A 27,985-nucleotide genomic window follows, 5' to 3' on the forward strand; every position below is an offset into this window, starting at 1 on the left:
CACACACACACACACACACACACACACACACACACACAGAAAAAAAACTGCATGAATGAGCAAGTCGGAGACCTCACGCTATGCCACTCTGTCGACCTGACAGCCATGACACGCCTGGAAATTCACATCAGGCTGTGTCTGCTAACAACGGACCCTGACACAATTAGTTAAGCAGATTACATAAAAGACAGGCTCATCCTCTTGAACATGTATCTTCATCACAGATCACCCATTAATACACATATAGCCCCCCCCCCCCAAATAAAAAAATATAATACCTATTTAAGAGCCTTTATAATTTGAACTTTGTGTTGCAGTGGAATTTTTTTTTTTTTTTTTAAACTCACTGACGTCAGCTGCAGGATTGTTATTATTCTCTGCATGTGTCGCACACAGCCGGAGACTACTTTCACCTGCATTTGACTTTTTTTTAAAAAATTTATTACATCACATTAGAGGAAGGAAAAAAACATTAAAGCTATAAATTCCGATAACTGCCACATCGGCCTGTTTAAATCTTGATTTGTAAAAGGTCAGTGCAGCGCTAGCCTCCGTAAATCACACTGGATCGTTGCCAATCAGAGCTGAGGAATAAAAACCAAATTAAAAAGGAAAAAAAAATTGAAAATGGACTCCAAAACTGAATGCAGACGAACACCTGAACAAATTCTCGGCAGGTTCAGGAGAGACGAGCGGGTTTCAGCTGTTTTGCAGCCGCGGCAGGTTTAATAATACACACTTAGTCACGGTAAAACTCCTCCACTCCTCTCAGTACCATCCTGCGTTAGCTGAGGTATCCCACTTACACAGATCACCATATAATGGTTTGCACCATTATGGGCTCAGCGGAAAAAAAAGAAAGAAAAAGAAAGCTCCATGGCAGCATTCGTGTTTTACACATTCTAGTGGTCTGTGCTTAGTGTACAAAATATCAGGACTCCTTTTAATTTCAACTGTTAAATCTGCTTCAGAGATGAAGGAGAGACGCAGACGAGGATGCAAACGGCATCACATCCCGTACATGATGCGGATGGATCAGTAACGAGATGCTGTGCATCGGCCCTCCAGGTTTTTATCAGAGCTAAAGGACGAGGTTCACGGGGACGTCGTCAGGGCTCTCTGACCTTCAGCTCTCACTTCTGGTCTCCATGTAGTGCATGAAAGCTGATTTCATCACAGACGTATCGGTATTTTTTTTTTTTTTTGCCATAATGCAGAAAAAGATGCTTGAGGTAAATTATAAATGATTCATTTATATTTACAGTTATTTATAAATGATGAATTCCCAGTGAAGTTTTACTGTTTTGGTGCACTGAGGTCGGTATGGACAATAAACTGTAAAACATCTTGCCTCTATTACATCTAGAGAGTATTAAGTGTAAATAAGTAAACACAAGAAAAAGTACATTGGTGATCACCGACACTAAATCAAATCAGCCAAACCAAAGGTCACGATTATAACCTTTGAAACTCCACTTGCCACATCTCTGGTTTTGTTTCTCAGGTTCCTGTAAAACTTTAAAATGAATCTCATCTCGAATTCACCCTTAAAAACAACGTAGATACAACTTTAGATTGAGTGACTTCAACGTCACACGTACCTCTTCTTACTGATTGAACCCATGTTCACATCCAAAGCAAATTAACATTGTAATAGAAGGTTTAGTTTTACTCTTCAGATTATAAGGTGAGAAAGATGAAAAGGTCAGAGTGTCCTAACAGAGCCTGTACCTCCATGTTAATACAAAATAAATCAGAGGTACACTGAGTATTGTAGAGGCCAGATTTAGGATGATTGAAACTATTTGAAATTCTACAGAAAATTCTATCAAAAGTCTGCCAGTTTATACCAAATCAACCAGACGAGACCAATGTGACATCTCCACGGCAACGGCTCTGGACTTCCATTTTAACTGCCGTCTTTTTAAGCTTTTTTTTGTAGTTGAATAAAATGTCCAGTATCTTAAAACATGAAGCAGAATAGTGCTCGTGAGTTACTCGCAATAGTTCGATTTTTAGTCGTAATGAAACGGCAAAAACAAGATCAAGGATCAAGAATTTGAAGCCGCCAATGGGTGCGTCGGCAAGCTTGCGACTTAATCAGCTGAGTCTCAATCAAATTTTCCACGCACTACTTTCAAAGAAGTTTGTCTCGTTGCGAGTATTTGGTCTGAACTGGGCTTTTGTTTTGTAGTCGATAAAAGATCCAAGACTGATTTTGATACTTTAAGAACAGGTGACATATTTGGGATTCGATGGGAGATGTGTTCATGGGGAGGTGGAATATTATAAGGGTACCGATATTTTGTACACAAATGACCTTACAAACTAAATGTACAGCAGGAAACCTCCGTTATGGCAGCGTTTAACATGCAACAAGGCTCAAATATACCGTTTTATTCTAATGCAAGCTGAAAAACACGAGGTGAAACCAATCCCAGTTTTGTTTCTTTAAATTTGTGAACAGAAATTTCCGCCTGTCCCCTTTATTCTAAAATCATTTTTAAATAAGATGCTGTATAATTTTTTGTTAAAGCTCGTTGTATTATTCATCCACTTTAATGAATCTGGAGGATTGCCCCAGATCTCTAATGTCGTCCAGACCGTATTCCTATTGGGAGAAAGTTTAATATAGAAACCTCTGACATGAGTCTTTATGGGGGCTTCCATTCAGGGAGAGGTCACTAAATATTATATTATCATCACCATCATCATCATCATCATCATCATGAAATCATAGTTAGCAGCACGCTCGCAGGAGAGAGGCACATTACCTTGACCACCAAAACAAGCACTCAGGATACTGTGTGGATACCAAGGAATGTAGCCAACTAGCATCATGATAACTAGACATCCTTCAACATCTTAATGGGGATGTTGTATTTGTCATCAGATTGGGGCTTAAAGTGCAGGGACAGGGTTATGTTAAGAAAAGAAAAATGGGGTTTGGGGTCTAACACCTAAAAATAACCTAATTCTGACTTTAGTAAGTTGAGCAATGTGCAGAATTACCTTTGTTCGACACTGTAAAGGGCAAATAAAAGAGATTGACAGATTGAGAACAACCAAAAACATTGAGACGGTTAAACAAAGAGAACAAAATTTAAGCAATATCAATGTATAAACTTATTTTTCCAGTGAATACAAACCTTTTTTTTGTAGATAATCTTGGCTAAACCTTGGCTAAAAAGAGGCATTTAAAGAAGGTAATGAAATGCAGAAACAACACGAGGCTACATTCCCGTTTTATCCGACTGAGTCTTGGTGGCGACGCCTACCTTTGAAATTCGGTCGGATTCTGGCGTCGTAACCCGAAACTTTGCCCATGAGTTTGTCCAGAAACTCGGACGGCGGCATCGGGGTGGCGGCTTTCCTCGCCGCAGCTTCTTTCGACGCTGCCAAGCTGCAAGACAGAAAAGGTGCATCTGGTTAGAGACGGACGCAAACGTTGTCAGATCGTAAAAACAACCGGCGGCGGGTTACTCACACAGGGACATGCGGCAGCACAAAACAGATTACAGTCAGAGAGATTATTAGTGTGTTAATCAATCTGTGTTTTCGTTTGTCCCTGCGGGGCTACTGTAGAAACATGGCGGTCCAACATAGCCGCCCTCTGGGGAAGAGGACCCGCCTCCCACATGCCCGATACGTACGGCTCATTCTGAGCTGGTGAAAATCCAATCATTCTTAGTTTCAGGTGATTAAACACGAATGAAAACATAATTATGAATAAGTTATTTGATTTCTGCCAACAGAGCCTCCAAACTCCTGCAAAATAAACCTTTTGAAAAGTGTAAATGCACCTTTGTGATGAAGTGCTGATCTGACAAACTTTAATCTGGAGACCCGTCGACTCCGAACCATCAAACCATTTCATTTAATTCAATTAGATTAAAAACAGAATTATTAAAGGTTTAACACATTCGTGGTCATCGCACACGCTTGTTTTCGTAGAGTAGTTACTCAAACTAATGCTCTCATTCACTTAACCGCTGCGTGTCCTGCTGAGTGCCACATTGATTTTACAAGAAGGCCGAGTGTATTTGCACAGTCGACTTCTTTACCTTTCTTAAAGCCCATCGTGCTCATTAGATGCTCTCTGCATCATGTCAAATCCCCGGTACGGCCTTTAGACGCACAATAACTCTGGCGCTCAATAACACACACACACACACACACACACACACACACACACACACACACACACACACACACACACACACACACACACACACACACACACACACTCTATGATCACAGGACTGAGCTGAAAGATGAAACCCGGTTTGTTCCCCAAAGAGAAAAATCTGCGGAGAGAATCGACAGCTGTGAAACGTTTGACTTGATATATGCAGTAAGCGTCGCTGCTCGATACACGTCACCGGACTCGTCTTCCTCGGATTTAATGATCCGAAGAGTGACTCATATCCTGTTATCACTTTACCGTGTCTAGCAGGTTCAGCCGTGAACGCCCCGTGAATATACTGATGGCTTAATAGTGTATTTATCGTCTCATCTGTCATAATTAAAAACAACAGACTGATATCTGGCTCTGATAGCATTTTATTAAGTCGAGATCAGATCTAACAGGAAGTGAGGGTTTCTGGGACTTCCTGTTCAGACTGTTTTCCGGGCGAGTTGTAGCTCCTCTAAAACGAGCCTTAATAAGTTTCACCTGTCCCTCGTTGTTCTCCTCTCCTTAGTGTATTTAGTCTACGGCTGTGTTCCAAAACTGCGTACTTTCATGCTAACGCTCATGATTTTTGCGTTCTTAAGTGCACTACAAGCAGCCGGGAACACGTTCATTTCTCCATGAAATAATTGAAGTCGGCAAGCGATGCATTCAAATGTTATGGTTGTTTCCGGCGTGCTGCTTAAGACTACACCACCCTGTCAAAATTAAAGTACTACACAGCATGTAAGAGTACTACATGTGAGTACTAAGGGAAGTGCATCATGTCATCCTATTTCGGCCTCCTCACCTGTTTCAGTAGTTTTTACTCTGATTAGATTGTTTCTGCTTCAGACGTCTCAGCTCTGCGTTTTGCTCGTTGCCTTTTCTTCCTTCTGTATTTTGAACTTCAGCAGTTTTTGTTTTTTTTGTAAGTTTCAACTCCAGCTGGTTTTCTGTGTCTTTGTACTTCAGCTGTTTGTAAGCAGTTTGAAACTCGGCTCCCGTTTTGGATATGAAAAGCTTTTTGTTTGCTTCGGACCTCTTGTCTCCGCTGTTCTGCGTTCGGGTCCGTCTCTCTTCCAGTGAACATAACGCCGATATTTCCTGACTTTCCAAAACACCCCGCATGTCTAAAATCTTCAGTGAACAATACACCCATTCTGTTATTTAGGTTTCAGAGATAAAGATCAGAAGTTTTGTGGTTTGTTTGTTTAGTTGTTCGGACTTCATCCATCATTCCTTCATTCATTCGGGTGAAACAGCTGATTTTCCGTTTTTGTGCCACAGGCCGTGAAAAACATTTTCAAAAGTCAAGTGTTGGGATTTGAAAAACGAAATGCTTTGCTGCCTCGGCGAGATTGGAAGTGAACTGACAGTGACTTCCTTCTGAGCGAGGACCGAGCTGACCCGTGGACCCCTACAGTGGAACCGCATTAGCGGACACTTGTAGTGCAGTTTGTGTTTCATTGCATAATTTCCCCGCTGCGCCTGGAGAAAGAGCACGGACAGCACTGCGATCGCGGGCTATAAATACGCCGCTGTACTGACCCATTTCATCCCACTACAGCTTCGCAACGAGCCTTGTTAACAGAGACGACGCGGGAAGAACTCGGAGACCTTTTCACCGTGTCGGTTTGTGTCTCTGAATTAGTTCATCAATGAATCGGCTTTCAGAACCGTTGACTTTTTGCACCGCTCCATCATCTCCTCTCTGGTCACATGACTAGATTCAGAAAGATCTACATCTAGATTTCAGAAGAACTTTAGAACAGCTTCCGCTTCCAGATCAGGTCGTAAAATTCAACACCAGCGTTCAAAACTTTTGAAAACATGTATTTTCTCTGCCATTTCTACCTGAAGCTATTATTTTTTCTGTATCAATTACTTCTCACTTGTTATTGAGGCTTAGTATTGTTTTCTTGTTCTTTTAATTTGTTTTTAATTGATGAATCGTTTCAAGTCTGATTAGTTTGAATTCTGTCAGATATTGTGCACTTTGGTCGACTCGTGTGGTGTATAAATGTGCTAATATAGATAAACTGACTTTATTATAGACGACAGAAAGGGTAGACAATGTTTTTGCTGCGTAGGCATTCTTGTTACAAACTCAGGACCTACAGCTGCTGCTATTAGTGTCTTAAAATGGTTTGCACAGTTTGAATCGTGCTTCCAAATAATGTCGAGTCAGGGCCGATGACTCTGCTGTTTCTACTTTATCCCAAATGTTTGTAAAAATACTAAATTCCACCTTAATTCAGGCTGAATTTGGAGGAAATATGGAACATATCGGATGTCTTGTTCATCATTTATAAGTAAAAAAAAAAAAGTGAAAGAAACCTGATGAGAGGGTCAAGTCAAAGTTTAGATCATACCTCGTATGACTGTTGATTATTGCTGTGACTGAAAGCAATGTTTAATTTATTTAAAATGTGGCTGTCAAAGAAGCTGCTTTTCTGATCCGAAACCTCCTTGAACATTCGAGCCTAAACACGATTCATACATTTTAATGACAAAAAAAAAAGATTCCAGGCCTGAAGGGAACTTTCCCGGACGTACATGTTTTATTTCAGATCTGCCGGAGCCGAAGTTTGGTCGAGCAAGCAGAAGTCCTGGACTTGTGTTTATGAGCAATAATTCATCTCGGTGCTGGAACATTTTCACTTTGCAGCACTCAGACATCCAGCGAAGCAGCAGTCAGTCAGTCAGTCAGCCATCAGGAGATCCGAGTATCAATGATTGAAAACACACAAAATTATTTCCTGAGAAAGTTCAGGCTGCAAACTGGAGCAACATCAACTGAAAGTCTGTTTTTCTTTGCGTTTTTAGACTTTTTGAAGTTCACAAAGTCCTTTTAGGTGAATAAAACTCATCACCTGAACTTCCTGACCTTTGAATAGATGCTTGAATATTTCCTATAAGAGCAACACGGAGAGTTTGAAGTGCTAAATGTGACGATTATGCAGCTGTTAGCTGCATCTCCTGATGAGTGTGGGGGAGGAGAGCACCGCTGCTTGCATTAATCTCCCATAAATTAAAATGACAGATGATACAGTCGATCACGTTTAAATTTTCACCTTCTAAATGTTAGAAGCTCTAACCGTGACTTTCAATATGGTAAACCGCGTCGCACGGCGTGATAAATGGCGCCATTAGCAATTCATAAACATGTAATGTAGTCGGCGCTGTCGTTTTATCAGGAAACTGCTGATCAGAATCGCGGTCCGCCGGGCGAGAGCGGGAATTATGGAGCGGCCGTGAGCGGAAAACAAAATCATAATTATTTTAAAAAAGGGACAAAACCCTTGTTAGGTCTGGTCTCGTGGTGTTTGTGCACAAGAGCGCGACACCGAGGTAAATAAACGCAAGCAGGTACACAAGCAAATGCACAAACACACACACTCTTTGCCACACACCCCACACACACACACACACACACACACACACACACACCGACCTTCCAACCAGCTCGCCCTCATCAGTGAAAAACATTAGAAAACAAATCATGCAGGGCACTGAGGAGGAGAGTGTGTGTGTGTGTGTGTGTGTGTGTGTGTGTGTGTGTGTGTGTGTGTGTGTGTGTGTGTGTGTGTGTGTGTGTGTGTGTGTGTGTGTGTGTGTGTGTGTGTGTGTGTGTGTGTGTGTGTGTGTGTGTGTGTGTGTGTGTGAGTTGAAGGAACAGTAAATGAAGTTTGCTGTCTCCGTCCACGCTGCCACCAGCCGCTTCGGTCACCCTGCCCGCAGAGTCACATGACCTCCTCAACACACACACACACACACACACACACACACACACACACACACACACACACACACACACACACACACACACACACACACACACACACACACCCAGCAGCAAGGTTGGTGCTAGATCGGATCAGCCGGAGGGAAGCCGGCGCTATACTCTACGTTGCTGTGATTGGTTGATTTTACTATCAATCAACTGGTGCCTAATCTTTACCTCAAACACAACAACCAATCACAGGCTGAGGATCCCTCCCGCCGATCCAATCTAGCACCAGTAGCATCTACCAGCATTTTTTTAACGATCGTACATCATCCTGATGATTCATTATAATATTGTGTATTATGTAAAGTGCCCTGCGAGGACTGATTTGTCGCTATCGGAATGAAACTGAACTGAATTGAATAATGACATTATAATGATCATAGCTGAAGATATAAGATGATTGATGATGATTATGCTGAGGGCACCTAACAAGCTAAACATGACAAAATCTAAAAATGAATGAACCACTTTGCGAGAAGAGTTCGTCCACTTATCTGGTCGTGATTAAATAACGGGCGCCGGAAATGTTGGCAAATCGCCAGCAGAATAAATTACAACATGTAACGTGAAGACGAGCAGCGACACGCCTGCAGAGAATCATCACCGTCTCTGCAGCTCCGGTTTACCTCGTCATTTTGGTTTCTTGGACTGTTTTTCGAAGGGCGATCAAAAAGTTGAGCGACTGCTCCTGTTGCGCGTGAACAGTGACGTGATGAGCTCGACCTCATCCGCCAGCTCATGAAAATATTCATCTGTATATTATTAGTGGAATTTTCTGCGTACATTTTACTGTGCACTAAATTGGACAATTATCTGAAGCACAAAAACACAATAAATAACAAACCTAATGAGCAAAATAAAAAAAGAATCCCACCGACGCTGTAAACAACTCGTGTAATTGATGTTGTTATAATTGGTTGTGGTGTCGACATAAAAGACGTCTCACAGCGTGTCCACAGCTGACAGATGAGGCTGCTCTCTCTCTGTCTGTTAAAGGACCGCGCTGATGCTGATGATGTTGTAACCGTCATAAATCATAACGCAGATAATTCCATTAGAAACATCTTGACTGATGGTGTTGATGATCAGACTGAAAAGTTTTAAGTGAACATCACATTACGAAAGCGCCCTCGGCTGTTGATGGATGTGACAGCGACGCTTGCATGTTGCTTTTTGTTTGTTTGTTTGCGGCATGTTAATGTCTCTTTTTTTTTTTTTTTTTTCTGACTTTTTATCCATCTTGAGAAGCTCATTTTCTTTTTGTAATTTCATGAATAACTTTTTTTTTGTTATCTTCAGTCTTAGTGTCAGGTTGAATAAATATATACGGTAGAAGATCAGAAGATCAGAAGTGCCTTCAGCTGCAATACCAGCGAGTGCCACCAGAGGTCGGCTTCAACTAGTCTCATCAAATCCAAAGTGAATAAAATGTGTCCATCAGTTATCTCGGTGTTGTTAGCTAAAGTCACTCCTTCTTCTTAGTTTTCTGGAGGTCCATCTGAAAATAATCCCTCATTCATTAGAAAAGAAGATTCAAGAAGACCTGTTTTTGGGGGCGTGTCTGTTTGATTGACAGGCCTGTGGTGCAGTCAGGTTACAGCTATCGGTGGGCGGGACGTAGTATCGTCAGGTTTCCAATCAGATCGGTCAGATCCACCGCTGGCTCCTCCCCCAGCTCGTCCAAATATGGTCACTTCCTGCTCCAAACCGCTCCGAACTAGCAAAGATGTTGACGGACAGAATCTGAACTGGAGGATTCATAACGTTCACGAACCAACGAGGTGACGTCGCCGCTGGCTGCTGCTTGAGTTGGTTTCCATGAGTTTTAGTGGGTGAACCTTTATTTCAATCCAGACTCAGTCAGGGAACAGTCACAGTTTGAGGGACGACATGACAAATCGTCTCGTAGTGTGCGTCTGTCTTTGACTCAGCCCGCCGCCTCGTGATTCAGTCCGAAATACTTTTTCAAATTTGGAAAGAACGCTGATGGAGGCACGCTTTAGGCCAATCAGGAACAAGATTCATCAAGAACATTTGTGACCTTTTAAAGTCAGAATTTCTGACCTTTAGATATGGACCTCCCATTATTTTGGCCAGTCTGCGATTTTTTAAATGCCAGTGCGCACACACACACACACACACACACACACACACACACACACACACACACACACACACACACACACACACACACACACACACACACACACACACACACACACACACACACACACACACACACACACACACACACACACACGTGTGTCACACCTCAAAGTTTGATCAGAAGCAAGCCGGAGAAATCGGAAATGTCTAATCTGAGCATGAACGTTGACCCGAGATGACGGTCGCCCCTAAAGCCAGCGTTAAATATTATTTTTTCCACAAAATCTGAAGAGAAATTAGGAAAAAAAAAATCATGCTCAGGGGTCAAAGGTCATCCCCGCCCCCAAGTGCATCGGAGAGGCTGGAATGATCGTGTAGGACGAACAAAAGGAGATAAAAGAGCAGAGACGATGGCTGTTTCTGTCCTTTCTGCTCGTCATCACTGACTCTGACGTCATGACGACGAGCCGAGCGGCTCAGTAAGACGTGAGTTAGTGCCGCGATGTCCGACGCCGGGAGGAATATGTGTTATTAAAGTGGCAGAAATGATTAAAACAGGAAAGGAACTCACTAACGATGGAAGATTTCTGAGATGCAGTTCGGCATTTTTTTTTTAAAGATCTACAGTATATTTTCTGGCTGCACTTGTTGTTTTAACAGAAATTGGTGAGTCTTCAGACCAACAAGCCAACAAAATGAAAAAGGCTGATATCGATTGTTTATTTGGCTTCGCATGCGGCACAAATCTGCTGTTCGAGACTTGGAATGAAAAAGCAACAATCTGCAGAGTCTTCGAAAATCCTCTCGCTCTGAAGACTAAAAGACACAATCTGTTCTATTTATGTTTTATATTATTCGTGTTTGGGATCCTTTCCATGACATTAAATTAAGAATCGGAGCAGGTCGGTGACAAAAAGGAGTTTCAGTGGACGTACGTTGATTCAAAATGACGAGAAAATATGGTCCTAGTTGAAAAAATTAAATTACATGGATTCAAATCCTGTTGGGCGTTACTACGCTCTCATGCTGTGAGATCACTGTGACTGCTGAGATTAAATCAGACTCACGTCCACGACTGTTCACCCCGTTGTGATAACCGTCTGCTTGTAAAGTTCACGCTAACGGCTCCGGAGGTCGCGGGGTCGACCGGCGACATGGCGTGAGGCCGATCGATGACGGCGGTCCGCGTCTGTCGATAGTTTTACGAGAGCCGAAGCTCGGTTAACGGCACGGCTCGGTCGATGCCGATCAGTACGAAGACATCACGGCTTTCTGAGGCCCGGCACACGTCCCGTTCTTCTCTCAGCGACGGCAAATTAGGAGGATCAGAGATTATCTCGGTGCCAATAATTCCCGGCGCGACGTGACGAATCCGAGTTTAATCCTCTTTACGACGACAACAACGAGTGCGATAGGATCAGGCTCCTGCTGGAAAAAAAAACAAACAACAAAACAAATTTCTCTTGTTTGGCTCTCGCTGCAGAGATGATATAATAAAGCTCTAAGACCCGTGTGAAAAACAGCTTTCAAATTAGCATCGAACAAACACGATGACGCTGAAATCAGATTAGTCACAGATCGGGATTAGAGCGTTTCCCCCGGACGTGGAGCGACACTTCAGGCTGATCTGCACCGACACTGGGAAGTCTTGCAGGGAGGGGAAGAGGGGGGGGGGGGGGGAGCCTTCAACGTGAGCATGACCAGATTGAAGTTCAGTCAATTATCAGGGGCCTCCGGGGCGAAGCAGTCACTGTCGGGGCGCCGTTCTGACACCAGGACGTTATACCTGCTGAATCCAGGTTCCCATCGAGTAGTGAACTCAGCAGACACTTTAAAGCTCCATCAATTTGTAGGTTTTTACTCAATAATAGAACTCCTAACGAGTTAATTCACTAAAACTTTAAATTTGAACTCTGAAAGATGCACCATGTGAGCACAATATAAAAAGTTACGATAAGTATCACATATAAAGGTGAGAATATGACAAACAGAGCAGCCTCCCTGACAAACTAAAATATAAACATAACATCGACAATGATCCTGAAAAAAAAGTATTACTGTGCATGATAATGAAAAAGTAACATTACATTTGTGAAACCACATTGTTCTGCAGAGAAAATAACAAACAGCTCGCTACTATTATTTAAAAATAAATAAATAAATCCAAGGGCAGTAAATAAAGAGTGACAAAACACCGAGGCCGCCTCACCGGAAGTAAACAAAGGTTTCATCAAATTCCTGATTGATCCGCGGAGCAGAAATGATTCATCAGCTCATCGTGTTACGTCCACGTTATCACAGAGATGAAAGTCGGATGTTGTAACTCTCCAAATCAACTCAAATATCTTCACAGAGCCGCGGCGCTCCTCTGAAGGAGACAGGAGGTGTAATCTGAGATCAGACGGGCTTTTGTTCCCTGATTTCTGGCTGTCAGGCAGCGATTTGTCTCCGTTTATTGTCTCCTTAGTTCGTTCTCTGAGATCATTGTCCTCCACACGTCTCTGATGTCACCGAAGCCGCGGCAACACGCCGGCCAGCAGGAATACAATCAACGCTTCAAAAAAAAGAACTCAGCGCTGCTCTTCCTTTCAAACTGGAGCATCATCACAGGTCAAAGGTCATTTGGTTTGCATAACGTTCAGGTGGCTCTTAAAACGACCGACATTTACGTGGTCGAACTCATTCTGACGGGACGTCAACTTATTTTAACAAACGTAACGCATTTACACGTACGTCACTTAAAGGACGTAGTTAGTTTAACCCAAACTACGATCGCAGCTACGCGTTTATGTTTGTTACCATGACGACGAAGGTCCAGTACGCCTGTCGCTTGCACCCTCCACCGGTCAAATAACCTTTTTTCTGTCGTTGAAGTGTGAAGACTCGTTGGTCCTATAGGGGGCGCTTTACCTGAAGCTCAGAAAGCGCTGCTTCCTACATTTCCCATGATGCAATTTGATACCGTCTTTTGGTCCAGGTTTTGCGCACGTCCTGCACTCACTACATTAATTGTGTTATTGGAGCATCAAAAGTGCTTTTTGCGACGGTATCATCAACCGTGCTGCCGCTGCTGCTTCACACGTGAACACATGCTCTGAAACAGACGTGAAGAGTTTCACAACCGACTGACATAAACCGGCGCACGACAGTCGAGAGCCGCCCGAGGCCTTTTTCCATCTGCTTGTGTTGATAATCCCCCCACCCCCACCTCCCCCTTCTTCTCTGGGTGTCCATGATCAAAGTTCGGATTTGCTTTAATTATTCCAGATCAATGCTGGCCGTGGCTACAGCGGAGACCCGTGGCCAACGCTGAGGCAGCAAAGAAGAAAGAAAAAAAAACAAAAAACAGCTGAGTCGTCGCTGTGCCAGTGTCTCATCTGCACACGATGAGGAAGGGGGGGGGGAGCGAGAGCGAATGAGAGGTGTGGGCTAATGCAAGGCTCCAATCATTAGCCCTAAGTGTTCCTCATTATGTTTCCTAAAGCCTCTGAAGACCCGAATCCCCTAATTGATCTCATCCTGGCATTTAGTAACACTCAGGAAAGCAAAGGGGCTGCTCGCTTCCCTGGCACGAACAGATAGGCTGCCTGGCACTGCAAATGAAAGGCACGCTCACACACAGACACACAAAACCAGAGCAAAGCAAAAAAATTATTAAAAAAAAAAAACAGTCACGATGTCACGATGTCACGGTGCAAAAAGTCAAAACTCTCACTGAATTATTTGCAGATGAGATTTTCAGGTTAACTCTGTTTGTCTTCGTGTCGGTTTTCATGTTTGCTGCCAACATTTCCAACAAGTTTGTTTCTTTGTGTTTGAAATTGAGCTTTTCTCAACCCAGAGCGCAAGTTTTAGGGCTTTAAAAGTTTCAATTTAAATATTCCTTTTAAATTTTATCTTAAGAAATAATAATGTTGTTGAACCAAAACCACCAAATTCTGATGCTCACAACAATTTATCCGACATTTTACAGCCACAACAGTGTTTTTGTAATTACTCTCACTGCAGATTTAAATAAATAGCTCAACATTTTTGGGGTATATGCTAATATACTGAGTTATATTAGAAGATCGGCACCACCTGTGGCCTGGCGCTGTTCAAAGAAATTCACCTACAAACACGACTGAAGCTCAATAAACATTTCATATCTTGTTTGTTTAATCTGAACAGAGACAGAAACAGAAAAATGACAATTTGCGGTTTGAAAGAAGAGCCATTTCTAGGTGGACATTTAAAAAAAAAACTTTTTACAAGTATTTATCCGCATCCCTTTATCAAATACTCTTTCAAAAGGATGCATTCGCTGAATTATAACCTGTTTAAAAACGCTACTCACCAATAGTTTCCGTAAAATAGTCATGAACATCGCCGATGTTTCGGCAGTTTGATTCCTGCTGGAATCTGCCGCTGCTGCGAGGCTCTTCTGGACACTTCCACTAACTTTAATACGTCTCGTGATATTAAAACTTCCCAAATTAAAAAGCTTTGAGGGCATGTTGGAAATTAAACTTGAAGTCTTTATTTAAATTCCAAAACAGCATAGATTTGAGGGGTTTCAGTCGCGGAGGCTGCAGCTCCCACAGAGACGATGAATATTTCAAAACCAATTAAAACATTTAATATCAACAAGTGAAGTTAGGAAATCATTTTTTTTTTTCATAAATCCTTGAATTCCTTATTTGATTTCATATATTACGTTGGTGCTTTCGTGTTTTAAAAAAAATACGAGTTTGACTACTTTTGCATCTCATAAATATTATATTTCAGTTTTTATTTAATTTCTTGACTAAAGGCATGTTTTTTAAAATTATACTGAAATTTGATGTTGGATAAATTTCTTTATTTTCATTGCAGGCTTTGCATAATGACATTAACGTCTGAGAAATAAAGTTGTATCTGTGCAGAGGCAAGGTTTGATACATTTATTAGGAATTTAACAATTAAAAAGTACATTTAAGATGTAAAAACTATGAAGTTTGAGCTATGAAAACATGAAACTCGCTACCAAATGCAAATATAAAGGAAAAGTCCTCAAAACAGCTTCGTTCATTCAGTTTTTGAGTTGTAACGGAGTTTAAATCCTGCTGGACGATGTGATACTGAACAAACAGGACTGAACATTAAACCTCTGACAACAACCGAACTGAGTTTACACATCTGTCTTCAGAAATGTGCTGGAGCTCCAAACATTTCCAGGAATTTAATCTCAGTCCTTTGAGACGCTGTTGATAATATACTCCGTTATTTATGCTGCAAATCTGTCTCCGTCTGCTGATCAATAATGTATTATCATACATCAAGTTTTGGAAATGAACCTGCCCAGAAGTTAATTATTGTAGAGATGGTGGCGAACTCCACCAGAGAAGTCAATTGTTTTTCATTACAGGCCTTCGGAAAGTGATCACAGGAAAAAGAACAATATACAGTATATATATATATATATATGTGTGTATATATATATATATATATATATATATATATATATGTGTGTGTATGTGTGTGTTATGATGGGAGATGTGAGTGATAAATATCGGCCTCATACCTGCAGAACAAATGGAAGAGCCTGAGGGCAGCTTCATAAATAACACAGCTGATTTAATTTGGCCGAACACAGTGTGTGTGTGTGTGTGTGTGTGTGTGTGTGTGTGTGTGTGTGTGTGTGTGTGTGTGTGTGTGTGTGTGTGTGTGTGTGTGTGTGTGTGTGTGTGTGTGTGTGTGTGTGTGTGTGCGCGTGCGTTAACTGGCGCCGGAAGATTTCTGGCAGCTCGCCGGCCTTGCCGTAGTGTCCTTGAGCAACACGATAAATCCCAGCCCGCACCGCAGATTCTGCTCCGTAGCCGACCCTGACACCTGAGCTGTGACCTCTGACCTCCGGGTTCGTAGCAGCAAGAAATACATTTTTTAAAAAAGGCAGCTTTGTTGCTCCGGAGGGGTCAAAAGAGGATGATTGAATTCTGGACCGAGCTGCAACAGTTTGTTCACGCACACACACTCAAAAAAACAAAAGGAGGTTTCATTGCTGCGTCTCCGGGTCTGAACCTTCTCGAGGAACTCGAGTTTTCTTCTTCTGTTTCCACTTGAGGTGCGAGGCTCTACATAAATTAGATCCCGGGGAGAGTCCCGGCTCAGCGGGACTTTCCGAGGACTCAGGAACATTCGGTTGCTTGCGGTGCTGAACGTGCTGCTTTTCCGCTGCGTTTTAATACACCAAGAAACTGCAGCTGCAGCGTAACGTAATAATGACCGACCCCCAGCGCCCGTATTTCTCTTAGGCCCCTCCCCCTTAACCCCAAACACGCTAATACGCACACACACATACACACATTTAACGTATGCTGCTAACTCCTTGTCCGTTTGCTGACCAGTTTCTTGACATTGAGAAAAAAATGTCATGATGTCGAGACAAACGACAGGAAGTGAGGTCATTACACAGAAATGATCATTTCCCAGCATGCCTTCTTCCTTGAAACCAAATTAAACAGGCTTCAGTGATGGGTAGGAAAACAAATTTACTTTCAACTTTCCTTTTAAAAATAAACATGGAATAGGCTACAAATCAAAACAAAGAAGGGTTATATAAAATGTTATAGTGTAAAGTGTTTGTTCAGTTGCTGCAGAAACTAAAGGTCGGAAAGTTTTGGAAAGTGTAAGACTTTGAAGCTTTGTATTGGTCGCAGACTGCCCCAACACTTTCCTCTTTGAGAGCACACGCTGGCCTGTTCATCTCATATACCAGGATGCAGCATTCAGAGTCCTTCGGGGCCGACGCCTGTCGAGTCCTCGGCCGAGGTCGAGTAGTCGATTTCGCTCGGGAAGGTTTCCTGACTGAGTGAAATGACCCCGAAGTATCTGAGTGGCAGCCGTGATTAGAGCGGGGTGAATTCTCTAAATGCCTCCTTCTTTATCTGCTTTGACTCACCGGACCGTCCTTTACACAAAAAAAAGGGGGAGAGGAGATAATGCCTCGCTGCGGCAACACACTCAGCTGTTTGGGGAAATCAGCCGATCAGCGTGAACGGACGCAGATCGTCGTGTAAGTAGGTTATTGTCTTACGTGCATTCGTCCTGACAGATTCATGTAGATAAACTCACGAGGGGAAGGCAGCGTCCATTTAGTTTCACTTCTGGGACCGGTGGCCTGGATTCATTTTTAATTTCAGTCCCAACATCGGTAATGAAGTCATATTTTATGCCCACATTTATATATGAGACCTGCAGCGAAGTATCTCAGCTTTTAGGAGTCCATCTTTTTTTAGATTCACGTCACGTAGATTCAATAACGTACCGATGCTGCATGATTACGTTTCCCAAGTTCATATGAATTCTCCTTCACATCTTTCCTCGACCTCGTGAGGTTTTTCCATCGAGGTCGAGGTAAAGCAGGAAAAGGACGTAGGACGTGATATTTTTCACCAGTTTGTCCAGGTTTGTTTGATAAAACACGGTAAGAACAAAACGGGGCGTCTTAGGGGCATTAAAGTTTCACCAACTTCAATAACGTCCAGTCATGATCACGTGGCCCAATGTCGAATTCCCCTTCACGTCTTTCCTCGACCTCGTGATGTTTTCCAACGAGGTCGAGGTAAAGTGGTGAGGAAAGGACATTCAAATGCGGCCGCGGTCTCAAATCTTATCAAAGATCAACTCTAGTAAAGTCCAAATCAGGTTTTCTTAAGCAAATTGCAGATTAATTTGAAGGTTTGCAGGATTGCTGTCAATCAAAATCTCTTTTTTTTTTTATGAAGAAGAGGCCAAATATTGTCTGACAATAAGCCAAAGAGACAAGTCTCGAGGATCACAGCATTCAGGCTTGTTTACACGGCGGGTTTCCTAAGATATGAAATGTGTTCCCATTTGTGCGACTGTGTCTTAAGTGTTTTGTTTGGTTTCATGTGCATTTTTCTTTCTTTTTTTTACCTTATGTTTCTTAGGGATACTTTTATAATAAAGTGTCTCATATCATCGAGGCTCTTCAGTTTTGGGACTTCGGTATTTAACGTCAGCGTTTTGTTTTCCTCCCGGTGAACATCAGCCCCAAAGACCACAAAAACCCAACTATCTTATATACTTCGGGTTTTGACCCCACACTCCACAAACAAACACACCGATCCCTCTCTGGATACGTTGCACGTTCAAGGTCAAAGTTACAATCTGGTTACGCGGTTGCCGCGAACACCGACGGGGCTGCCAACACCGATCCACAACACCGATCCACAACACCGAGGCACAACACCGAGGCACAACACCGAGTCACAACACCGATCCACAACACCGATCACAACACCGAGTCACAACACCGAGGCACAACACCGATCCACAACACCGAGGCACAACACCGAGTCACAACACCGAGTCACAACACCGATCCACAACACCGAGGCACAACACCGATCCACAACACCGATCCACAACACCGAGTCACAACACCGAGTCACAACACCGAGTCACAACACCGAGGCACAACACCGATCCACAACATGATCCAGCTCATGAACCAAAGCGACCAAAGTGAAATATCACTGAAGGTAACGTGACATTACAGTCAGTCACGGCTCTGTTTGGTCACAACACCGTCGACAACACCGATCACCTTTTATTTAATGAACAACACCGCCGGGGTATTTGCTCTTTTTATTTATTTATTTATCCACAACACCGATCCACAACACCGATCCACAACACCGAGTCACAACACCGATCCACAACACCGATCCACAACACCGAGGCACAACACCGATCCACAACACCGAGTCACAACACCGATCCACAACACCGAGTCACAACACCGATCCACAACACCGAGTCACAACACCGATCCACAACACCGATCCACAACACCGATCCACAACACCGAGTCACAACACCGATCCACAACACCGATCCACAACACCGAGTCACAACACCGATCCACAACACCGAGGCACAACACCGATCCACAACACCGAGTCACAACACCGATCCACAACACCGAGTCACAACACCGATCCACAACACCGATCCACAACACCGATCCACAACACCGAGTCACAACACCGATCCACAACACCGATCCACCCCCCTCCCCTCCTTCTGTTCTCTGAACCAAAGCGACCAAAGTGAAATATCACTGAAGGTAACGTGACATTACAGTCAGTCACGGCTCTGTTTGGTCCGCCCGTCGACGCCGAGGCTCACCTTTTATTTAATGAACAAACCGCCGGGGTATTTGCTCTTTTTATTTATTTATTTATTTTTTAATCCCCCCCCCTCCCCCTCCTTCTGTTCTCTAGTAAAAAAAAAAAAAAATCAGTCCATTCCCCCAATTTCCACCCTGCCGGTTCAGGATAAGGACGTTTTATTTAATATCAAAGACTGAACAGCGTCTGACATCCAGGGCTTCTTTACTTGAAATAATTTAAGCGAGCCAATGAATGACCTTCTCTGAATTGCCGAATTTCAACATCAATTCACTTCATGAACCGGTAGAGTCGGATTTAATTTGCTGTGTGACGTGATGGCTGGTGTGTGGGCTCCAGTGTGTGTGTGTGTGTGTGTGTGTGTGTGTGTGTGTGTGTGTGTGTGTGTGTGTGTGTGTGTGTGTGTGTGTGTGTGTGTGTGTGGAGCACAGATCCCCCTCATGCGGCTGCTTTTTTCAAGGCCAGCTCAAGGTTACCGCGCAGCAGCAAGACAGGTGAACGACTGAATATTCTCCCTGCTAATGTAAAATTATAGATCACACCGGTCCCGATAGATTTCTACGTACATTTTCCCCTTCAACAGTTACTCGATTGTCTGTCCACCTTAAAGATCGGGGCGAAAGCAGCGCTCGTATTTCACTGAAAGTGAATTGTTTAGTACGGACGGACCGCTCGCTCGTTTCCACTTGAGAGAATAAAATGTGTATGAATAGGAATCCATAGAGAAAAAGGGAAAAGGTCACAGCAATGCACGGTTTCGTTCGGGGGGGTTTGGAGGTGAATAGTTTGCAACGATCAATCAGCGTTATCACGGGGAGGCGGATGGGAAAAAAATGAACAGATCACCTGATCAAAGAAAAGAGATGAAAAGGAGCGTTTGTTCATTTTTTCGTGAGCGGAGCAGCGAAGTTCTCGAAACCTGGAAGATGCTTTTATTTTGTCGCAAAAAATGAAGTCACCTCCAGAGCGTGATTTTCATTTTTTTTAAATCAACAACCAAAAAAAAAAACCCTCTAATTATCTCGTTCCACTCCTGCACATGTAAAATGATGCATTCAGTCCATAATTATGTCTAAATCAGTGAATATGAATTTCCCCGGAGAAGGTTTTGTGACAAACTGTACACATGCTCCAGTTTTGGAGATAAACCTTTTCTCCCCTTTGCACAAAACCGAGCAGAGTCTTCCCCAGAGCTCCTCACAAAAACTCTGCTGCTCCGACAACGACAACAACAACAACAGCCCCCCCCCCCCCCCCACACCTTGATGGAAAAAGCAATATGGCAGAGATGTCAATGGCTGTTCGGAGGCCTGTCAATCAACTTGACTGACTGATTGGTAGTCCCCAGTGGTCACGGTTTGCGCGTTGGCATTCTCTAAATGCAACGCTGACTGGTTTGATTAATCATTCCCGGAGCCGAGCGGTCGATGGAAGCAGACGAGCGGCGTGTCGCGTTCCACTCGTGCACTTTCAGTTTATTCCTGCAGGTTCTGGCTCGTATCCGGACCGTAAACTGGTGCAGAAGATGGTGAGTAATACGCAGAGAAGCTCGGCTGCGTCATCGCTCATCCGACTGGTTTGTTCGGCGTTAAGTCGGCTCGTCGGCCCGTCAGCCGCGACCTCGTTCATTCGTTCATCGTTTGAATGTCCAAGAAAACATGGTTTTACCAACAAATAAAAAAATCAGCGCACATGCTGGTACACCTGAACCATTTTATTTTCCTGTCGTCCTTTCACAATAAAACTCTCCACGTGAGATCTATGAACTCGAGCTTTAGATACACGAACTTGTTGGGTTTCGGTGTTTTTTTCGTGGGATTTGATGAGCGTACGAAGTGAAACGCTGCAGCGTGTTTGTCTGGATTCCTGAAATCTCTCCGGCAACGAGGTGTGAATGACGAAGGAAATAATGTCAGACTTTTTATAAAACTTAAGATGTATTTTTAATTGTTGTGAATGTGGATCCAGACTAAGAAGTTATTTCTTGGACTTAGCAGTAACTCCACAGCTGTAGAAGAGAGATGAGCAGACTCGTTGTGATTGGCTGGTTTGTGAGTCTTACGACGGACATGTTTATTAACAGCTTGTTTATTAACAGTTTGTTTATTAACAGCTTGTTTATTAACAGCTTGTTTATCAGCAACGGAGGTGAATTATCTCGAGCTCTAACTCGAGTTCTGGAGGAGAGACTAAATATTTATGTAATTCCTTCTTTGACTGCCGACGGTCTCTGAAGTCTCATGTCTCCTAGAGAGAGAGAGAGAGAGAGAGAGTGTGTGTGTGTGTGTGTGTGTGTGTGTGTGTGTGTGTGTGTGTGTGTGTGTGTGTGTGTGTGTGTGTGTGTGTGTGTGTGTGTGCAGAATTATCTACAACTAAAGTCCCTCTGCACTCTAACATTTAGCTACCAAGCTTCCTAATTATTTCCTTTTACTAAAACCATCGATCTGCTCTCACATATGAATGAAGTAGTCAACGTCTGTTATTGACTGGAAAATCTCATTTTTCCACATTTTTGCCACTTTTGAGTTTTGGATTCTCACAATAATCACACAGGTGCTCCAATCGGTGTTATTTTGTCTTTGTTGAAATGCCAACAACTATTTCTAGAAGCTTCCCTAATCCACACAGCAAGTGGAATCATTCAAGGGTTGAATCAGAGACCTGAACAGGTTCATGTTTGGAGTTGTTTCTGGTTTTATGTCCATGAGTTCGTGAAGTGCCGTTTTGAAGCTTTGACTCTGGCATTTTGGCCGTCTCGATCGTTTTTAGTGCCAGAAGTGACCATATTTGAATGAGCTGGGGAGGAGCAGGGGTTGATCTGCCCCGCCCATCTATCCTGGAAACCAATGAAACCAGACACGCCCCCAAACATAGCTCTCTTAAAGGCCTAATATGTCATTTATGAGGGAATTATTTCTAGAAGGAACCACTGATCAGAAGAAGGGAATTTATCGAATGAGTCTAAAAAACCTTTCTTGACTTGATGCTTTTTGAATGGGAGTCTATTGGAGAGGTTTCTTTTGGGAGCCAGCCCCTACTGGCCCCCAGTGGTATTACACTTTAAAACACTTGGCTTCACTGCTCAGACCCGGAGATTCCGTCGAGTTTCTTTCTGCCGTTAATATAAAAGCTGACAGCGTTTTCAGGGCTGGTTCCTCTCTTTATTAAAAACTTTTATAGCAAAACGAAGCTGCCAACTCGGGATATTATCTCATCTTCTCGGCACTTTCTTTCACCTGTCGTGACAGAACTCACAAGATCTGAGCCTGAATACGAGATGAAATGGTCGTTAGGATGACTATTTCCTGCAGGTCCGATCTCAATCTAAATTCTCAGCTCTCTCCTTTCTGCTGCCTGTTTGATGAATAATACCAGCGTGGAGAGAGAGAGCGAGCGAGAGAGATATGTGCGAGCATTAAATGTGTATTCATCAGGTCTGGTGCCCGAACATTGACAGGCTAATCAATGTTTAGTAATAAGGCTGAATGTGGAATGAGGTGTGTGTGTGTGTCTGGGTGGGGGGGGGGGGTCGGGTCAGGATGGAGAGGGAAAGAGATATCAATTAAGCGGGGGAGCGGCCGAGTCCAGGGCCCGAGGAGCTGAGACGGCAATATTCAGACTCTGGTTCATTAACTAAACAGTGTGCGCTGAATGCAAAAAAAAAAAAAATCCTACTGCAGCCCCCACCCCCTCTGCCCCCCAACAAACCCCACCACCCCACCTCACCCTCCAAAACCACCACCCGTCCCGACTGTAAGTGGCTGCCTCGTTCAATGGAAATGAGGGAAGTCTCTGCAGCAGGTAGAAAAACGCTTCTGATAGTTCACGTAATGAAAATACCTCCGAGGGGGAAATAAAACCCACACGTGATGCAATGAAGAGGAACGTGCCTGCAGGTTGGAAACACACAAAAAGCCGAAGCCAGACACATTACCTCTATTATATTGCCAGGTTATTTGCATACAATATGCATTCAGTGTAAATTGGGAGAAGCAGCGAGGGGAAAGTAAACGGCCTCCCCTCTCTCACTTCTCTGGAGAAAACAAATATCTTTTTTTTTTATTTCGCAGCATTTAGTCGATGGCTAAAGCTCCTAACTACATTGCAAATTAAGATTTTATGTACAAACCATGGTCAGCTTGTAATATTGTTTATTTTACTGGACTTCCAGAACCTTTGACACGGCAGGTTATAGCTTCCTCGAACAACTACGTATATCAGGTCAGTAATCTGATCCATTTTGAACTTCTTTTATTGTCATTTGTTTTTCTTGAATTTCAGTTTGTCTATTCTGCATTTATTTATTTCACAATTTTCAGTGAGACATTTTTTTTCCTACAGACTCTAAAGCTCGTCTCCTAAAATACTAAACAGTGTATAATTGACCTAAAAAGTCCCTCCAACAATGTACTATTGCGTATCCATAAAATGTTTTTGTGACTTGCGGGAGGCAGAAATAAAAGATTGTTCACCACTGCTGCAGCAGAGGTTGAGATATCAAAACTTTTAGTCCCATTTATGGGACAAGAGCCCACAAATCTGGATCCTACAACTCCCATAATGCAACTTGGCTGCGTGTTGCATGAGGCTCTGCCTTATGTGGTAGATACTGGTGTCTCCAAACTCCTCCCCTCGAAGGCTTTCTGGTAAAATCTCAAAGCTGTCGGATAACCTACAGAACACATGATCACACGGTTGACTGTAAATAACAACAGTAAACTGACTTTCATGAGTAAAATCATTTCCTTTGAGCCCCTCGTCGACCAGCAACAACATTTAAACATGTTAATACACCTGCTTTAATTATCCAATAACAAAACATGTATTCTAATGAGTAGAACACCAGGTGAATCTCCAGGTAGGATCTAAATACTTCTACTGCATCTCCTTCACCATGCGAACACAAGTGAGGATAAAAATCTTCTCGTGTTGCATCGAGGTCTTTATGTAATAAATAGGCCTTCACGCACGAAGCCTGCAGCTGATATTGACGGTCCGAAGAGAGCAACTTAAAGCCGGTGAACAGCAGTGACGTCCAACACTCTTTTATTAAATGCATTCCTGTTGGATTCGGATGCATCCAGTGGTGGTCTGGAGCCACGATACCCCTCCACTAAACATCTGAGCTGACGTCTTTGCGACAGCTCTGCAAAAATATCAGCAAATAAGACAATAACTGTTTGGTTTTTTGCAATCGGCTCAAGATCAACTTTTTAATCGATGTTTTTGCAGCGTGCAGGTAAAAATAATCGATCGTCTTCGACACGAATCAGACAACAACACAAACCACGTCATCCAAATCCAGAAGCCACCGCAGTACCTCCTATTCTGCATCTCACCACCAACGCAGCGTCTATAACTTCACGTTTCGGGACAACAAAACCTCTCGAGAGTCCAATTTTAACAGCAGCTTTTTACCGTATGTTGTCGACTGCTGCAACGTTTCAGCAGCGTGATTTGGTTGCTAAGGGCTTCTGAACGCAGCGTGAGATGGGGCCCTGATGAACAGGCAACTTTCGAAAGGCAGCAGGGATGAGAAAAATGTAGCTTCCAGCTGGGGTGGAGGGAGGGGTAGGGGGGGGGGAACTGGAGTTGACCTCGAAATCAACATGGGGGAAAAAAGAAAAAAAAATATGCAACAAAACAATAAATAAAAATAGGGCTGCATGTAGCTGTTGGCAAAGTAAGTGCCTGCATGTATACGGCGTATCCGGTCACAGATAAACAACACGTATCTGAATCCTGCGTTTGCTTGTTTCTCTTCAACTTGATGTACAACAGCAGCAGCAGAATGACTCACTGTTAATCCATTCATGGATTGCTTGTAATGAAAGAAGAAATTACAACCCAAACCTGCACGATAACTGATTGTCTTATTAAAACCAGTGAGATGAATGAGATCTTTAAAAGAAGACTGGAACTGAAAAAACAAATATTTAAATTATTCACATTTTCACCGTTTTCAGAGGGAAATATTTGACCTTCTTCCCTCCACAAAGTGTCTGATATGAGCGACCAGTGTGCACTTTTTTTGTTCGAAGTCATATATGAGAGCATCATGTAGACATCAAAACATTGAGCCCCCCCCCCCCCCGCACCCCCTCCTCCATCACATGCCTGTTGACACCACAAACGCAAAGACGCCCACTAGTGGTCGCACCTCTCAAGAGTAGAAGCTCACAATCGTGTCTTGCAACTCAATCCAACTCCACTGGTACATCATGAACACACACACACACACACACACACACACACACACACACACACACACACACACACACACACACACACACACACACACACACACACACACACACATCCCAAAGGAAACTTCCACAAGTTTCCACCTGGATTCCCCTCTTTAGGACTTCTAAAAGGGAGCTCTCATTTTCCCCCTGCGCATGTCCCAAAGCAATAAAAATGCAAATTTAATTTTGATCAACAAATTTACACACACATCGTTATCATCCATTCATGAAGTCCATTTCATGCCACTGCTTACCTGAAAAACACTACCGTTTCCCACAAATAGATCCCCAGCGCGTTTAGTCGGCACATTTTTGCCAGTCTCATTTTGTTTGGAGGAGGTGGGGGGGTGGGGGTGTGTGTGAAGGTGTTGCTGAAAGAGAGAGAGAGGGGAGGGCGTGGGGGAGGGGGGGTAACTAAAATTCCTTTAGTGGAGGAAAAGGAAGAAGAGGAGGAGGAGGAGGATGAGAGGGGAGGGGGGTTTGTGGTGATGGGTTATGACCTCCAAGGTGAGCCGAGAGAAATTGTTCCGCTTATGTTGTGTGCGTGCTTCAGATCCCGGAGTCGCCGGTGCCGAGCCGCGGGATGCTCATGACTTCACTCCCCGTGAAATCATTCCTTGTGTCCGCTCTGACGCCCTCCCCCCCCTCCCGCGGCGCCGTCACCATGGAGCAAAAGGGCAGGAAAATCCAACCCCCACCCGGAAAAAAAAAATCCACCCTGAAATTGTAGTTCAGGACCACGGACAGCGGCGAAGCGGAGGAAGCTCGTCCAGGTCCTGGGGGGTGAAAGGGGGGCCCAAAAAAGAGGGGAAGAAGAAGGAGGAAGAGGAGGAAGAGGAAGGAGGAGGAGGAGGAGGAGGGGAGATCAGCCGCTCACAGGCTGCTGTTAATTGGCACCAAATTACACCCGGTTACTCCTGAAGTCCAGTCTGTGAGATCCACAGCGGTTCGAGGGGAAATCAGACATATTCCTTTCAGAGGACGAAAACAATCACAGGCTGAAAAAAAAAAAACTGTCCATGTGTGTTATATTCCCCAAATCCACTCAGAGACTGTTTTTTTGTCTTCTTTTTTCTCTCAGATCTGCAGGATTGTTTTTTTTTATATATATATATTTTTTTATCTCACATGCATCCCACAGGCAGCCGGAGCGTCGCTCTGGATCCGTGCGTCTCGGCTGTTGCGGGAGTCCCGGCGCCGCCGCTGCTGCTGCTGCTGCTCAGAGGGGGGAGGTCTGCAGGTAGAACTAGTCTGCCTCCTCTTCTTCCTCTCCCTCTCCTTCTTCTTCTTTACCTCCTCCTCCTGCTGCTGCTTCTGCTGCTCCTTCTTCTTCTCGTAGTTATCTCCCAGGGGCGAGTAGTTGTAGTAGTAGTACTTGGGGCTGCAGCAGCACGGCTCAGCTACTCCCATTGTCTGGTGATGGTCAAGTTTTTAGACGCACCGGCGGCTGCTGCTGCTGCGCTCCGCATCCGCTCCCATGAACCGGGGCCACCGGCTCCGTTAAGAAGAGGAGGAGAATAAATCGGTGAGAGGTGTTATAAGGACGTGCAGACTTGAGCGTCGGACCGATGTGGACCCTCTTCCATTGGCACGAAAGAGCGGCAGCGACTCTGGCCCCCTTGCCGGGCGCGCGCACATGCAGACACACTCACGCGGAGGTACAGTGTAGACGGCAGAGCCTTGTCTCGGTGCGCTCCGACCGACACTGTATTTTCTTGCTGCAGTCATTTACCAAACTCCCCAAAAAACGCACATCGCAGCGATAAGACACGCCCACAGGACGCTGCCATTGGTCGGCGCGGCCCGGAGCTCTGCGCTGATTGGCCGGCAGAGGTGTCACTACCTGGACACGAGCTCTGCCTCTTACATACACTGGAGTCTAGTAAAAAAAAAAAAAACACACACAACTTACTATTGAGTTAAGTCGGACCCGACAGACCGGTGATACTCTGAAACAGATTTAAGACGAGCCAGCAGTCATTTGACACCGTTATTGGAAGGAAATTGATTTGTGTGAAGCATTTTTTTTTTTAAACACTGAAGCAGCTCCAAAGAAGTTTGCATAAGGACAAGTAATCGTTTGAAAACACATCAAGTAGAGACATTTGATGAAGTACAGTGAAAGTACATCAAAATATACTGAAAAAGAAATAATGGAAGAGAATTAAGAGTACAGATGTAGTGATAAATTGTTCCAGATTAATAAATATATGAATGAATAAATAAAAAAATGAAAATAACCACATTCACAGGAGAAAATCCCTTCTTTTTTTGTGCTGTTATAATAATTATAATTGAATTCAGACTTTTATTATGAGACTTTAATGGACTTTTTGTGTCTGTTGTATTTGACCTTTAGGAGAAACCCGAGCACTTCATGTGATCGTGCTTCATGCTGTCGTGGCTTATTAGTGTCTGTTAATGAAATGAGATTGGAACTAAGAGTATAAACCTGATCTATCTGTATCAGTTATTATATTATTGATATAAT

The 27,985-nt window shown here is 43.6% G+C and overlaps 1 protein-coding gene across 3 annotated transcripts in view; it reads right to left on the reverse strand.

The window, feature by feature from the left end:
• Window positions 1-27,227, reverse strand: part of glra1 (glycine receptor, alpha 1) — a 98,333-nt gene extending 71,106 nt beyond the window's left edge. For 2 of the 3 annotated variants that reach the window (XM_069710080.1, XM_069710079.1), the window contains exons 1-2: window positions 25,749-27,227; window positions 3,279-3,403 (exon numbers count right to left, since the gene is read on the reverse strand). In XM_069710080.1, coding sequence (XP_069566181.1) covers window positions 3,279-3,403; window positions 25,749-25,819 — 196 coding nt within the window. In that variant the 5' untranslated portion in view covers window positions 25,820-27,227. Of the gene's footprint in view, window positions 1-3,012; window positions 3,025-3,278; window positions 3,404-25,748 lie in introns of all 3 variants that reach the window. The other variant, XM_069710078.1, reaches the window with a different exon arrangement.
• Window positions 27,228-27,985: the final 758 nt, after the last annotated feature.

This window comes from Brachyistius frenatus, unplaced genomic scaffold, assembly GCF_029030835.1.
Source record: "Brachyistius frenatus isolate BFR_SWC_R1_liver_20210118 unplaced genomic scaffold, ASM2903083v1 Contig_89, whole genome shotgun sequence".
NCBI lineage: Eukaryota > Metazoa > Chordata > Actinopteri > Embiotocidae > Brachyistius > Brachyistius frenatus.